The sequence below is a fragment of the Poecilia formosa genome, unplaced genomic scaffold, assembly GCF_000485575.1.
Source record: "Poecilia formosa unplaced genomic scaffold, Poecilia_formosa-5.1.2 Scaffold3, whole genome shotgun sequence".
Taxonomy (NCBI): Eukaryota; Metazoa; Chordata; class Actinopteri; order Cyprinodontiformes; family Poeciliidae; genus Poecilia; species Poecilia formosa.
In genome coordinates, this window is record NW_006799942.1 from 5129687 (window position 1) to 5145657 (window position 15971).

Genomic DNA, 15971 nt, shown 5'->3' on the forward strand with positions numbered 1-15971 from the left:
ACTCACTGTGATATCGCGACAATGCTCTGAGATCTCGCCCTTGCATTATACTGAAGGAAACCCCACCTGCTCTTCCTTTCTCAACATGGCACCGAAGGCGAAGAAGGAAGGTTTGTGAATCCTAAAATTGTGAATGAATAAATCGCACATTTTGTGATTATAATGCCTCGAACAGTAAACACAGACGACTTGTTTGAAAGTATATATCAGTGGCGACATACAGTGTCTAATTTCACATTTTCCAACTGGTTAAATATGGTTGTAATCTACATTGCGAATGTGGTGGAGAGAGGTTAGCTAAGCTAACGTGAGCGCTGATTTTGCCGACAAAACGTGGTGTACTTTGTCATTAATTTGACTTCATTAGCCTACTCTGTGATGCATTTGGTATGGAAAAACGGTTTCAGACAATATATCGCTAACCGTTTGTTTAAACATTAGTCATGTTTTGGTGTTAGCATGAGTTTTAGCAACATGAGCGTCTTCAGTGTGGCTACGCTGAACTGTGCCGATGGCCGTCAACATTTACTTAAAGGCATGAAAGTACCCAGTGTGGTTTGGGAGTTTAGTTGAATTTTGGGAGAATTAATCATTTGAACGCAATTAAGAAATCTAGCAGCCATGTTGATGTGCACGTTTTTGTAGCTGTACGACTTAAAATGAAGACTGGAAATTATACCTTTTGTGTTTCAAAGGCGTTTGAAGGCTAACTTGTTTGATTCTGATGTTTCTGACACTTTGACCCTGAGGAGAAAAGTTTTAATCAAACAAATTCTGTAGCCTAAATCTTATACAACTGTAAATATATTAAGGAACAAGACTTTTCTCAATGTCAAAGTTCTGGCCGGCACTGTTCGACATCCAGTGTTTTAATAATTAAATTATTATTATTTTTTTTAGCTGTCCCTGCCAAAACAGAGGCCAAGTCAAAGGCCCTGAAGGCAAAGAAGGCTGTGCTTAAAGGCGTACACAGCCAGAGGAAGAAGAAAATCAGGACTTCTCCCACCTTCCGTCGCCCTAAAACCCTCCGTCTCCGCAGACAGCCCAAGTACCCTCGCAAGAGTGCTCCTCGCAGGAACAAGTAAGTTTTTAGACCTCCAGCGACGAAAAGGCCAACAAAAACATGGTGCACATGATGGTAAATGCGATCAAAGTATGAAAAATCATGAGTCCAATTTTATTAACTGCTGATGCACCTCAGTTAATGTACTGTTTTAGTTTAGTTTGTTTTGAAGCTTTTTCTACTTGAAATAATCTAATGCTAAATGTATTTTTTTATAATCTTTCAGGCTGGATCACTATGCCATCATCAAGTTCCCCTTGACAACAGAGTCTGCGATGAAAAAGATTGAGGATAACAACACTCTTGTATTCATTGTGGACGTCAAGGCAAACAAACATCAGATCAAACACGCTGTTAAGAAGCTGTATGACATCGATGTCGCCAAAGTCAACACACTCATCAGGTAAGACATCTTGGTCCAGGCTGTGCATTTGGTTTCCATGATGAAATATTGCATAAATATGCACTCTGCTCTTTAATATAGAACCCAATGTGGGCCATATGTGATTTCAAATAACTGTAAAATGACTTTCATGGAATACTTTTGCTTATGTTTACTCACATTATTTGTTCAGGCCTGATGGTGAGAAGAAGGCCTATGTTCGACTTGCGCCAGATTACGATGCATTGGATGTTGCAAACAAGGTGAGTTTTATTCCAGCAGGCCGATGCTGTAATGTTTTGTTTTATAGACCTCTGTATTTTGTAACTCTGTGCATGTGATGTAAACATTATTTTGATCTGAATGTCTGTGATGCATTCAAAGGAACCACTGATGCCAGATGTTTCAGATTTAGATTAACTACTTTTAATGAGCTTTATTTAATTCATGCATTTTTCTTTTTTCTTGTAGATTGGCATCATCTAAACTGGCTGAATATAAGTGGAAGAATAAATATTTGTAAAAACTAATTTTGTGTCTTTGTATGCTTTAAGAGATGCCACCAAACCTTTTGTATGTATATTACATACTTGCTTTCATTGACTGATAGGAAACTAAAGTTTTATGTTCTGGGATTTAAACCTATGGATTGGCAAATTGTGAATTTATTTTTTGACAACCCTTATAATGAAATGTTAATGCCATATGTTTTTTGCACTTGTTTATGTAGGTATAGGCAATATGTTGAAAGATGAGAACATGATGGAAATCTCTTAAAGCAGAGATCATGGTATCCAAGTAGATTCATAAAATAACTTCTGCAAGTGTTTTTTTTATTGTAATTTTAGACCAAACGGTTTGAAAACTAAGACTACCTTAAATAAACTTTTTGTTGCAAGATCCTGAAAACTTTCTAGTTATGTTGAACTTAATTTGAAGTTACTAAGCAAACTTCAGTTGTTTTCATAAGCCCAGTGATTTTAAATGAACTTCCAATAACCCTTAAGGTAAATCCCAGTGATAAATTGTAATATATTCTATAAATCTCTGAACATGCCACAAATGTTGAGATTTGTGGCATGTAAAGTTTATAGATTTTCAAAAACCTACAATAAAAAATGTGATGGATTTACATTGTGTATCCTTGGACAAATGACACATTCACATGACCTTTTAAGTTTTACTGGTTTAATAAAAACTTAGTAGCAGTAATACAGTGGATTCTGAAAGAAATGAGTTAATTATACAGAAGGTTATTGCACTGATTGAAGATTGGATATTGCACACCTGATACAAGGGGAAAAAAAGGGACTACTTTCAGACTGAAGAATTATTCACATCTTGATGAGTAAACCTTTTGGGCTGGTTTCAGTTTACATGAAATGGCCACAAAATGGCTAAAAGTAAATAATTTATTTTTACAACACATTTTGCTTTAAGTTCTAGGCATCATGTTGCCTCATGACAGAAAGGTTCGAACTGTGCCTTTAACAAGGCCTCTGCAGATTGGGCACTTCCTCAGGGATGGTGCGCACTCCTTGCACACTACCAGGTGACCACATGGGATGAAGACGATGTTGACCTCTTTGTCCATACAAACTTTGCAGGTACGCTCCTCCTGCAGGCGCCGCAGCTGCTCCTCCATTGGTAGGTCTGTGGAGTCAGACAGAAAGTTTCAGTCAAGTATAATCATAAGAACCTGAACCTATCTTCACAAAAACTAAACACTGTACAAATACAATTGCACCACCTAATGTTAACATCGTGCAGTGACGGTACATTTGTTGTATAAAGGAATCAAACTTATTTTACTGGTAGTTGGAGTTCTTCGCAATTTAAATGAAATGCTAGAGGTTTTAAATGAATGAAATTCAATACAAAAACTGACAAATCACAAGTGATGAAAAAACCTCAATACTCGATCTTTACAGTGTTAACCGCATATCAACCTTATCACTGAAATGCAATTTAAAATGTGGATTCTCAGTAATCCAGAACAGGACAGTCATTATTATTTAGGTAAGAAGGAAACTGGATGACTTCTCATTTCTAGATGTTTTTGCGTTCAACCCTAAAGCCGAGGCGAGAAAGTATTTTTAGGAACCAAGTTGTGTTGCCTTCTATTCAAACACTTAGAAGTAAAAATAAACATAAAATATTCAAGCACCAAATATCTTTTTATATAGATGTCACACAGGACAGTGACCATCTTCACACTGAACTTAAAATAGTCCGTGTGAAGATGATGTTAGATTTGTTGTTCAACGTAAAATTAGTCAAACTTCAACTTTAGAGAAAACTGGCTTTAAAAAAACCCAGTCATTCACAGTAGGTGAACTTTTCCACTTCAATTTTGGAAATTATCACAAACCCAAATAGTTTCACATGACTGTAGGTTGGGTAGATGTCATTTGTTATAACATCTTCTTGCTTACTCGAAGATGAGTAAGCAATGTTCCAGAGATTGCTTACTCTCTGGAGTAAGCAATCCAGAGTAATTGCTTACTCTGGATTGCTCATTGAGTTCTTAACACTTCCTCTGCTATATTTATATTGGATCATTTTCCTTGTAGAAATGTCATAAGATTAGGTTGAATCTGAGGAAGAAATCTTTATTACCTGAAAGATCTTGGCTTGGTGAAGAAGCTTCATTTGACTGAGCTAAAAAAGGAAAGAAAACGTGTCAAAATCAGGCTTTGATAAAACAAAACAAAAAATGTACTTTCAGAGTGAAATCCTGACTTTGAGTTTCCTCTTACTGGAGTCCATTTCAGATTTTTTAGCAAGTTTTACAACTGAAGTTGACCTCTGAATCATTTTAATAATCTTCTGTGGGAATAAATGTTCCCCAAATTTTTCTTCACCAGAAACTAAATTTCTGTTACATTTTCCAGAAAAGTTCAGATTTTAATTTTTTAATAATTATTTATACCAAATGAATGCTTTAGTATTTCTATAATTATATATTTATATTTGAAAAAACAAAAGAAAAAAACAACAGAAAACCAAAATGATTTTGTAGGTCGTCCAAATACTTTACGACTAGGTATCTCTAATCTGGTATGGATTATTTAACACTAATGACATTTATTTGAAGCACAGTTTGTAATTCATTAATTTAAATGCCATGTTGTGTTCAGCATTTAAACCAGTTTGAAATCCAGTGGATGATTTTAAATTTATGTCTAAACACTGAAGCTGTGAAATGACCCTTTTCTGAATCAATGTGGCTTTTATATGTTGTTCCTTAAAGTAACTCAAAACCTAGAGCAATGGCTTTGTGCAAACAAAACGTAATAATCATCAAATAAAGGCAAAAAAAATTTAAAAATGCAGAAACTCTTTACTACTACAGAAAATCAACATTTCTATAAAACCAAAGCGTGTTCAAAGTTGAAAAACGATGCCGCCAACTTTCATACTTCTCAGGTCTGTGTTGGTGTCCTGTGGTGAAGTCATACCCATGAGGTCTCTGAGCAGATGGACGTCGTTTTTCTGGATCCAGTTGCGGAACACCTCGGCGGCAGCATTTCCTTTATTGAGGACGAGTTCGATCAGCCTGGCAGTTTGCTGCTGGGCTGAGGTCTGGGCCAGCAGGCCACTGTAATCCTCAGCAGCTGCAGGTGAGCAGAGACCAGTCAAAAAACTAAAACTTACAGGAAACCAGCAGAAGGTTCAGCTAAATTCACAAAATCTTTCCCATATGCCAGCTGCTCAATGTGGATTAATATTAATCCTATTAGTTGATTCCTATAATCTCAAAGATCTGATAGCCTATATTAAATTAGATCAACAAAAGGTTAACGTACATAACACATTTTGCTCTCTTAAATGCTCCAACACCGGCTCGACACTCTTCAGACGCTGAGCCAATGCCGCCTGATGCCTCTTCACGAACGTAAAACCATCTAAAACAACAAAAAATTAAAAAAAAAAAAACATAAAATTTTTGTTCAACAGCACAGAAGCAGCACATTTCTCAGTTATTTCCTCACCTGACGCCATCGCCTCTGCTAGCATCTCCCGTTCCTCCTCCCTCTTCTGGTCTTCAGCGCTGAGCAGATCTGAGACCAGCTCCTGGACGGTCCGGTAGTTCTCGCCGCTCGTCAGGATCTTGCTCTGCACCGTTTGCTTGACGAGGCTGCGGTCGAAGCCCATCTCTAGAGCAGATTTGATCACAGGTGTGTTCATCATGACGGCATCTTCTGACCGCTCCTCTCCTGGACCCAGATGTACCACTGATGGAGAAAAAAATGTCATGAACAATTTAAACCTCTGTTATGGTAATATTTTTAACTTCATATGGGTTTAAACTCACCTGGTGGATCCACAAACTCTCTGGAGCTGGTGTCTCCTGTTGTTAGAAGCTTTTGGAGATAAAAAAATAGCATTTTAAATCACCTGGAGCAGCTTTTTATTAGCAAGTAAAATCCAAAATGATGCTCTGAGCTAACCTGCTCAAACAGGCGAGGGAATCGAGCCTGAATCTGGTGGACGAAGTCTTGTCCCTTCTCCTGAAGCAGATATTCACACCTGCAAAAGAACAATCAGGAAATTATGCTCAACAATCAGAGCAGTTTTATAAATAATAATGATGTTAAAAGAGTTTGGAAAAGGCAAAATTTACCGAGGAAACCATTTTGCATGTTCAACCCATGGATCATCCCCAGATTCCCAGCACCGCAGGCCTCCATCACAACAGAAACACTTGACATCATCGTTTCTCCCTGAAATACACACAGATAAATACACCAGGTGTGTCATGTGGTTTTAGGGGAATTTCAGGGACTTGGGGAAGGTCAACAGATGATGACAACATCTCAAAAGGTGCCAATCATCTTTCTCTTTCTCTCTCCGGGGGGAAATTTAAATGATCTAGAAAGACTAGTTTGAGTTCTGGTACAATCATACCATAAGTTGTGTCCATAAAAATTTTGTCTACATGGAATTTCCAAGTGAAATAAAATGAAACTTTGCACTCAAAGCTGTTGTATAAAATCCCCTGCTCACTCTTTCAGGGTAATTTTCATGACATGAAAAATTTTTTTCACCTTTACAGAATTAATAAACACAAACAAGACTATTAGTAAAACTGCAGTTCCTAATTCCTGTTTAGCCACTGGACGAGGAAACAATCACAAGACCAGCCACCTAATAATAAATAGTAATAGTGAGCTGTCCTTACCCACATAGTAGAAGCCGGCCTTGGCCAGCTGTTCGGGTCGGACTGGAATACGAGACGGCCAGTTGACGAAGGTGAGAAGCCGCTCATCGCTCTGCTGCATGGAGGGGTTGGACACACTGGTGAGGGCTGGGGCTCCAGCTGGCACCTGGGATGTCGTTGCTAAAGATACGGTTCCTGCGGCGCCGGACAGCGACACGTTATCGGCTCGGTCCCCCCGGACGAAGCGACAGTTTGGGTAATGGCGCTGATGCTCGGATACAGCCCGGTCACCCGGTTCCCAGTTGTTCAGCTGCAAACCAAGACAAACTCTGGTCAAAGGTCACCGACACTTCACAAGAGACTTGAGGGAAGAAAAAAAATGTGTGTCTTAGGAAATATCACAAAAAGAAAAGCATGAATTTCTTAAAAATTAATTCTGATTATTTTGTTTCATTTCGATTTATAAAGTCATGATTATAATAATTTACAGAAATTTAACATTAAACAACCTTAAAAATGTAAATGCAAAATTTTACTTCTCAAATTTGGTACATAGTTTTGCTAAAATAAGTTTGACTTTTTTATAAATGCTTTAATTATGTCACTGAAACTGTAAACCCACAAGTACTTTTGTTGTCTGCACTTAATTTAATATTTCCAATTATATGAAGAAAAAATGAATAAACCAAGACAGATAAATCTCAGAATTTAATCTGGCAAGATCTGAAATCCTGAAATAGGAAACGCATCGCTAATATTAGCTCCAAAAGCTTACATAGCATCTGTCTGCATCGTGTTAACAGGTGCAGAGAGAATAAACATGGTATTAAAAAGGTCAATAACTCCTTTAGATGCCCACCTGTCCGCCGCAGCTGAAGCAGGCCACCCTGTCCCCTTGGCCCAGGTAGTAGAAGCCCGCCTTGGCCAGCTCTGTGGGGGTGATGATGGAAAGCGTCCAGGAGTGGAAGGAGTCCAGGCGGTCCTGCTCTCTGCGCATGCTTGGGTTGTGGCACGTGGGTCTCTGATGGGACATGTCCTCTACACCCCGAGAGCTCAGGGGACTGGAGGGCGGCAGAGCAGAGAAGGCCGTGTTCAAGAAACCAACGGGATCCTCGACTTGGCTTACTGACGGGTTGGGAGCAGCCGGACCGGGACCAGGAAGCTGGAGGAGGAGGAGAACGATGGGACTTTAAAACAATATCAGCTTTCTCAGCCGACTCTTCTCTCGTATTAATCACGTCGTCTTTTGAGTAGACGGTCTTTGATCTTACTGGTAGAGCCGGGGCGATACGGAGTGGAGAGAAAGCAGAGTGGGAGGAAGAGAGAAGGTTGGTGGTGGATGGGAGGCTCTGAATGAAGGAGCAGGAAGGCGAGAGCTGTCTGTGTTTCTCTGTCGGACAGTCCCCAGCCTGCCAGCCCTCGGCCGTCACGTTACACCTGAAGCACTGCACCCGGTCGCCCATGCCGGTGTAGAACCAGCCCGCCCTCGCCAGGCTTCGCTCTGTGACGGGGGAAGCTGGGAAGCGGGCGAAAGTAGATATGCGATAGAGCTCTGGGGGAAATAAACAACAGCACAGTGTCACTTTAGATGGAGAGCAGCGGGAAACGAATGAAGATAAATTTGAGTTAATGCATCAAAGGAAAGGTAAAAAAAATACCTGAAGAGTTGTCGTATTGTAGATCAGGTGGCGGCCCATTACGACACAGTCCCATCAAAAACTGGTTGTTTTTTAGCTGAACAAGAGTTTCCATTTTTGGATTTTTTTATATTAATAGTAAGAAGAAAAAAAAAAAAAAGAGATGTCCCTTCGAGGGAGAGGGGTTTGAAAAAAACCCAAGGTCTTTCTTTCATTCAAACATATTCACACTCAAGTCACACATACACACACAGAAACTGAGAACGCCAATACAGCTAAATTAACCAAAGACAAGATGGGACGCTTAAGAGTGAAAATGAAGGCAAGCCACGCATAAAACTTAAGAGCTCATATTCTCTACTTATTTTTTTACCGGTAGCTAACAGGAAGCACAAAAGCCAAAGTGCAAAACCTGTCAGAAACAGTGCAAGTAAATATGTAATTAAACAAAGCACTGCAGTGTACCAAACCCAGCCTGAATATTATCATTACGAGTCTGATCCTGGGACAGATCAACCAGGATCAGTATACACCCTGTTGTTCTCCACCTTTACCACAGACATATGTAACCCTTGAAACTTCTGTGTAAGCTTAAGGATAAACATTAAAATAAATTAAAACAACAACAACAAAAAAACTCAAGCATGCACACATACAGACCTGGGAATATGTGCTTTCAAACCCCTCTCCCCGTTTGGGGCATCCCTTTTCTGGGTGTCTAAGCTTCCATAATTGAAGGCTAAAAATCTAACTAAAAAATATTTGTAATCTTTTAGAGGATAATGAAATTCCCCCTTTGAGTTATTTTCTGGTGGAACCTGCAGAGACACAAGACGAGAGATAAATAAAAACATACTTGAAATACCTAATTATGTGAAATTATCAATTGGTTTTAGTTGAACACTGTCATATGACAGATTTCTGACACTTTGTTGAACTATCTGTTTGGTAAATAGACGTACCAACAAGTTTTAAAAAGTTCACCTTCAAATCTACAAAGTTTTCAGCGTGACAGACTGGAATTTCCTCAAGCAGTTTGGAGTGGTTATAGTTTTCCTACACATCTTTTTTTGTATTTATTTTTAGTTTGACGTGATCATTGTCTTTGTCCTAATTATTCACATTCACTCTGTGTTATTATTTCCCGCTGAAGTGTATTTTTTTAGTGAGAATTTTATCTCCACCAACAAAATCTACTGTACATTATTAACTGGGCTTTATGATTTACCTTCTCAACAAATTAGAATTATGCAGCAGTATAAGCGGCGCACAGCTATTTATACGTCTCTTTCCATGACCAGTTCAATATAATTTGGTTGTTTTACCTAGAAATGAATCATACTGTGTCGTGTTGATCTCTATGTTCAGCTTATCCTAATCAAACTACTTTTTAAAATTAATTTTATACGTATAAAAATATACGCGAATGTTAGTGAGACGAGGTCATATATTTTAATTGAGGGATTTTTAGTTATACAAGACGGTAAGTTAGAATTGTGTTGTGCAAGAATCAAAGAAGTGTAAAATATATATTAAAATCTAGTTTATCATCTGGAAACAATTAGTTGGTTAATGATTCCGCAAAAGTAATTACAGCTAGGTGGAAAGTCCCAAAGGGACGGTGTTTCCCTCCCATACCAAACCTACATTTTTGATTAACAACACCTGTTTAACCTTTACATCATGCAAGGGGGAAATAACCACATTGCAAGCAAAAAAGGAGTCTCCATTTCCTCTAAAGCCTTCGCGTTTGAATATTGTTCCGGGTACATTAGCTTTGTTGTGTTACATTTTTACCAAAACGTTTGCTAGCGTTATGGCGTTTAATTTCTAGCACAGCAGATGAGTAAATGCCAACTGAATGTTTTGAGTCAACATCTAATCCGAAAATAATGACGCAGCGAAAAAACACTCAAACGTTCTTTTTTTTTGTAGCTCTACAGCCGTTAGCTCGCTAAAGCTAACCTCCGCTAATGCTAATAAAAACAAGGATTTAGTCCGCTCCACAACTCATTGTTCTGCGTCTCAGTGGACAATTAGCTCAAACGGTCTACTGTAAAGGCTCCATTACGAAAACAAAACCACACAAACAGCTGCCCTTTTCAATTTTATATAACACTCACCAGAATAGCTCGCAGACTGACAAAGCTCGGAAAGTCCCTAACGTTCCGAAGAATTGACGTCACCTTCCGGCTATTGCTTAAAGAGCAAAAATGAAAACAGTCATTAAAGGAACAAATGAATGAATGACTGAACTGCTCCTGACAACCCCTTGGAAATCACACAGGTTAAAAAAAATAGCGTGACTAGAATTTAAATACATCAGAATCAGATTTTTGGTCAAATCTCTAGTTTGCTTTGACAAAACCATGTTGCTGGAAAAAAAAAACCCCACATTGCTATATAAATACCTTAGTCGCCAAAAAATCCAAATAAATGCGTTCAACAAAGAAGCACCATTTAACTTGTATTCACAAACTTTGTCTAGGATAAATCAAATAAAAATAAAATGGACAAGACAATATTTAATAGCAACCAATATAAGCAATATTTTTAATTCAGCTGGGTTAAACTTAATGTAATTTTAAATCCCAGAAGAATTTTAGATAATTTATCTATGGACCAATTAATGACATCACTGACCAGTCCAATTTTTAAAATAACTGCAGTCAAAATAACAAATATTTCACAAAGACAAGGTTACTTACATCTGCTCGGTGCTCGCTGTACTTCGGAACAAAAGTAGATTAGAATTTTCACGTGTCTTTTAACCCTAGATCGCCACGCCCCTGTCTCAAAAAGGAAAGCGAAACACATATCTGAAGAAACGTTCGTAGTCTTAGCCTAGAGTATGCTTTATTGACCTAACAGTAAGCTGAGCTAAGTTTTGATTTCAGGCTTGGAAGAAACCTCTATTTCCCATTTCAAATTTGGACTTTTGGGGACTTCCTGTCTGTTTTGCCGCCGTCCACCGCCCTGAACTGCAGGCTACAGGCAGTGGTTTCTCCACAGTTTGACCAGTTAAAAATTTTAAAGCAAAAAAAATAATAATAATAAAAAATAGTACTATCACAGTATTTAGTACGACATATAAACAATAAATCTATCCCCGTCAGAAATATTAAGCAAAAAAGTGGTTACCAGAGTAAATATAAGGACATTAGCTATATATCACCATTTACAGATAAAATCACAAAGAATGATCAGGAAAAAAAACTGATTTAAAAAATTAATTGTACAGATAATTTGAAAAAGCATGTCTTCAGTTGCTTTTTTAAGATTAGTCCAGACTTAAGACGACATAAAAAAAATTAGCGACCCACTTAAGTTTTTTTCGCTGTGTCCTTAGTAGCAGACTTAGGTTGTGAACCTAACAGATAGTAGATGTCTTTGATATTTCAATGGCATTGGAAGAAGATTGACCAAGCAAATTAAAGCTGAAGTCAGGATTTTAAAAGAAATTCTAAAACCATAAGGAGCAAAGCAGGAGTAATGTGAGCTCAATCATCCCAAACAGAAATTTTCTTAATTCAAATATTTTATCAAAAATATTTAATAAAATGTGAATACCCATCCTGGATGAGCTGTTTTGAATGATTTTTAAGAGTAATTGAAAAATAAGTGTTTTTAACAGCAATTAGGTGCTATTAAGAACTGCACCTAAATTCACCTAAATTCCTCCAGTCTGACCTTGTTGCAAAAAATGTCACATAACAGGTTCAGAGCGACCAGGCTGTCCAGGGCAGAAACCACCTGACCCTTCACCTTCTCAAAGTTCAAACTAATTCTTTAATTAGTTTTTAATTTATTTTTTGGGAAATTACGTTATTTAGACAGTTTGAAGAACTTTGAGTCCAGATAACAGAGATAAGAAACTTAATGAAGAAAAGAAGTGGGCCCAAACCAGAGCCACAGATTTCTGATCATTAGAAGCTGACAGGATATGGTTGATATAAACACAGGAGTCATCCTAAAACAGTGTGACTCCTCAGAAACCATTTGTTACTCATAAACATGTGATACCAAGAAGGGAGTTCAATAAGCTGCACCTGATTGATCATGAGGTGTAATTCCTGTTCTGATGAAACAGTCAGTGCTCATTTCACAACGATGTGTAAAACCACACAGTACAAATTAGGTCATCAATAGGTTATCTGCAGTTTGCCATGATGACGTGGGAAGTTCAAAGTCCAATGTCTGCTATAGAAGTGCTCAGATCAGTTAAAAACCATATACACAGTTGAGCTAATAAATATAGAAGAGTGTTGAGAATGACAACACTAATTACATAAATCCAAGCAAGAAAGAAACGAAAACTCCAGGGATCAAACCTGCAGCAGGACATGATGAGCTGGGTATTTTTGTGGGTGGGTGGGGAGTTCAGTTCAAATCCAGCCCGACTGAACTTAAAAATTTATGCTAAGATGAGCTGGAAAATTGAAAGAGGGAAAATTCCAATGTATGTGGGCTGAAAAAAAATAATTACTTTTTTTTTAAAATAAATTTTCCCTTAGTCTTTTTATTTCCCAAAGACAAGAGAAATAAAAACAAAATACTATGGAAAGCAGAGACCGTTACATTGAGATTTTTTAAATTTGCGTCATTTAGATGTTCACATCTAAATGAAATCTTCTTTAATGTGTGTCAACTTGCGTTTTGATGCAAGATTAAGTTTTAATGCTCTGAATTTTCAGGAATAAAATATAAATCCTACCAATTCAGCTAAGCCATTACAGGTAGATATATACACCTGTGTGCTGTTTGGTCGTAGAAATAAACAGAACAAGAAGCAAAATATTCAGGTGTAATTTCAAAGTTTATTAAACAGAAACTTCTTTAATTTGATTATAATTATATTAATCATGCATAAACAGTAAAAAAAAAAACAACCTCAAATCAAAACTCTTTGTAAATAGTATAATAAATGTTATTATATGCAACATACAGAACATAGCAAGTGTCATGCATGCCAAGATAAATAATAGACTTGGTAGTGTGTTTGATGATGTGCAATAAATCACTTGTTAAGCTGTTCGGCACTTTAAATGAGAGCGACTAAAACAAGACCAGCTGCTTACGTGGGATTTTCAGAATGAAGTCTTCAGCTATAGCACTGCATAAACATTAAACAAAGAAGTCGGTAAGGAACCAATGGTCTTATCTGGTCATTCATGGCTTAATACTCAGATTGACTCTAAACACACTGCAGAAACAACCAAGTAGATAAAAACAGATATAATTTTCACATGGCTTGACTTGACAAGGGAAATAAAAAAAAAACTCCCCTCATTTACCGATGCTTGGACCTGATGTTTGCAGTTTGAATAAAATATTCTAAAAATGCAGCATTTCAAATTGTATGTCACCTTTACCAGGAATCCCAACTTCTTTAAGGTGTTTAATAATAAAATATATATATTTTTAGCAATATTTGTTACATCTGGGCAGCTAAGTGTTTTGGATTGATATTGGCTGAATAGTAAATACATAAGTAGGGAGGGACATCAAAATTGATTTCATGTTTAGAATAAAGAAAAAAGGAAAAATTCATAAAATTGACCATTGTAGTCACCTGTATGATCGAACCAACTGTTTGACCTTAATGGCATAATTTTATCTCCACTATAAGCTTACATGGCTAGCTTAAACCTCGAGACCAATCATGGGATAAAGCATTCTTTAAAAATGAAGATTTGATGGTATTACAAAAATGTACGGCATCAACTTAATGTTTAAAAACACTTCAAAAGGGTCCTTTAATTCTAAATGTATTTACATGAATAAGAATCACACAAACAATCAATGCAATATTTAGAAAGCTAAATCAAAAAAATAAAAAATAAAAAAGCTAAGAAGGTTTGGGATTTTTTTCCACAAAACACTTGAATCTCACTTTCTGATGCTTTGACACCAACAACATTCGCTGCTATGACTTTTGAGTGAAAAGCAGAATCAAAAAGAAATACTGGATCAAGAAATAGTCAGTATATGGAACAGATTTTCAGAAATAAATGAAAAAGTAGCATCTAAAATGTTGGAAGTCAAGGAGAAAGTGAGAATCTTATACACTTTAAAGCTGATGAGATGAGAAAAGAGGCTGTCACTATTTGAGTGTCTTTCATATTGACCCGGCAGCTCAAACTAATGATGGGGAATACTAGGAATGTTTCAATCCAGTATTGCAATAAAAATGTTACGGAATAATAATAATTGCAAAAATCTTAGGCTGCAAATATTATTTCTCATACATTTCCCAGGTCAGATGGCAACTAGAGAGGACTTTTTCCAAAACAAGAGTTTGTCAGAGTGAAAATGAAACAACTATCAGCACAGTGGAGTTCATTAGAAATCCAAAATAAATACTGAACCTGTGAAGCTCATGTTCAGTGCTGGCATTGAATAGAAGTCTTCAATAAAAATATCTGAATAAACAAACAAACAAAAACAAACAAAAAATACTAAAAGTGTTTTAAAATTACCCAAATATTGGTGGCCAATATCAATATGATTTAAAAAAGTTTTTTTTTGAGGTTTTTTTTAATCATTATTGAGAAAAGAAAAGCTAAGAATCAAAAACAAACAGAACAAGAAACTGATGAATGAAATCCTGCATTATGTTGGACTTCACCCTGATCATGTGCTCATTTGCTTATATATTGGAGTCTCGAAGTTTTAAAAATCCATATTTGATGTTCAAAACTAATACATTGGCAATATTCTTTAGAATCAGCTGGATTTGTTGAGTCAGGCAGACAAATCCTAAGAATCTTGTACTTATTTTTAAACTTGCGCAACTGATGTAAGTTTAGGGAGGAAATATTGTTATTTTCTGACTCACCACAAGAGGGCGCAATTCCCTCCGTTTTAATAAGAGATGCCCTGAGATTTCGAAACTATCGCGGTTTTTACCTAAAAAAACCCTTTGATTCTTTGCTCACTTTACGCCAAAAATGTTGTTAAACGTTGTTTTTAAAATACAACTCTGAGTACATGTAATGAAATCACAAATTGCTCAGACGTAGTAGCATGAGATGCTGCTTTTAACTTTCACAGGTCACTTGGGTAATTTAGGAGCTTTAAACCTTTTTTTTATGTTTTATTAATTTATTAAATAAAATCTTTATGTTACATTAATGCTATTTTACCAGGTTTTTTTTTGTTCAAACCACTGAACCAAGAACACTTGACTCTTACTTAAGGCAATCCCAAGTGTGACTTTGGATGGAGGACCAGGATGAAAAGAAGAGGAGCATTTGCAAAAACCAGACCCAAAAAGAGAAAACCTCCAGCTTTTGAGAGAGTCATTTGTTTTTTCACACGGCAGGAAGTGAATTCTGTAAGTAGATATCCATCACATATATCTGTAGCATATTCTCTCTGAGAAGCTGTTCTGTACCACTTTTAAATCCGAATCAAATTTCCCAGAATTCTCAGTCATGCTACAAAAGCTCGATTTCAAACCACACTCAAACGGACGGCGGCTGCTTGCGTCTATAGCCAGGTGAGTAGGCTGTCCCTGTCCATGTGCGGCCCGGAGAGAACTGTGTCCATTTCCATCAACATGTCTGAAGTCAAACTGTCGGGGATGCCGGACATCAGCTCCTCATTTATTGGCAGCACGGGCATCGACTCTTGCAGGCCCATTGAGGGAGGCTCACTTGAGTCACCTGAACAAATCACAGGCACAGAATGAGATTTACAATAACCTGGACAACTTACATGCAT

The 15971-nt window shown here is 37.1% G+C and overlaps 3 protein-coding genes across 8 annotated transcripts in view; 1 reads left to right on the forward strand and 2 right to left on the reverse strand.

The window, feature by feature from the left end:
• The first annotated feature begins 3 nt into the window (after positions 1 to 3).
• Positions 4 to 1975, forward strand: rpl23a (ribosomal protein L23a). Its single transcript, XM_007556358.2, has 5 exons — positions 4 to 110; positions 901 to 1081; positions 1290 to 1466; positions 1639 to 1708; positions 1917 to 1975. Exons 1-5 carry the CDS (start codon positions 86 to 88, stop codon positions 1929 to 1931), a joined length of 468 nt encoding a protein of 155 aa, XP_007556420.1. The 5' UTR covers positions 4 to 85; the 3' UTR covers positions 1932 to 1975.
• Positions 1976 to 2616: 641 nt separating this feature from the next.
• birc2 (baculoviral IAP repeat containing 2) lies at positions 2617 to 10978 on the reverse strand. Of its 3 annotated transcripts, none has more exons than XM_007556375.2 (14): positions 10955 to 10978; positions 10370 to 10445; positions 8268 to 9064; positions 7881 to 8161; positions 7469 to 7771; positions 6631 to 6919; positions 6073 to 6172; positions 5900 to 5978; positions 5764 to 5812; positions 5441 to 5683; positions 5255 to 5353; positions 4907 to 5062; positions 4065 to 4106; positions 2617 to 3098 (listed from the first exon to the last, which is right to left on the reverse strand). In XM_007556375.2, exons 3-14 carry the CDS (start codon positions 8359 to 8361, stop codon positions 2905 to 2907), a joined length of 1929 nt encoding a protein of 642 aa, XP_007556437.1. In that variant the 5' UTR covers positions 8362 to 9064; positions 10370 to 10445; positions 10955 to 10978; the 3' UTR covers positions 2617 to 2904. The 3 variants fall into 3 exon arrangements, with proteins under 3 accessions (XP_007556437.1, XP_016529253.1, XP_016529255.1); XM_016673767.1 differs by having other exon boundaries at positions 4868 to 5062; positions 10955 to 10973; XM_016673769.1 differs by lacking the exon at positions 10955 to 10978 and having other exon boundaries at positions 4868 to 5062; positions 10370 to 10463.
• A 2065-nt stretch (positions 10979 to 13043) lies between these two features.
• The window catches only part of LOC103140998 (transcriptional coactivator YAP1-like), a 13921-nt gene continuing 10993 nt past the window's right edge, over positions 13044 to 15971 (reverse strand). For all 4 annotated transcript variants that reach the window (XM_007556389.2, XM_007556407.2, XM_007556398.2 and 1 more), the window contains one exon: positions 13044 to 15913. In XM_007556389.2, the coding sequence (XP_007556451.1) occupies positions 15738 to 15913 (176 nt within the window). In that variant the 3' untranslated portion in view covers positions 13044 to 15737. The remainder of the gene's footprint in view (positions 15914 to 15971) is intronic.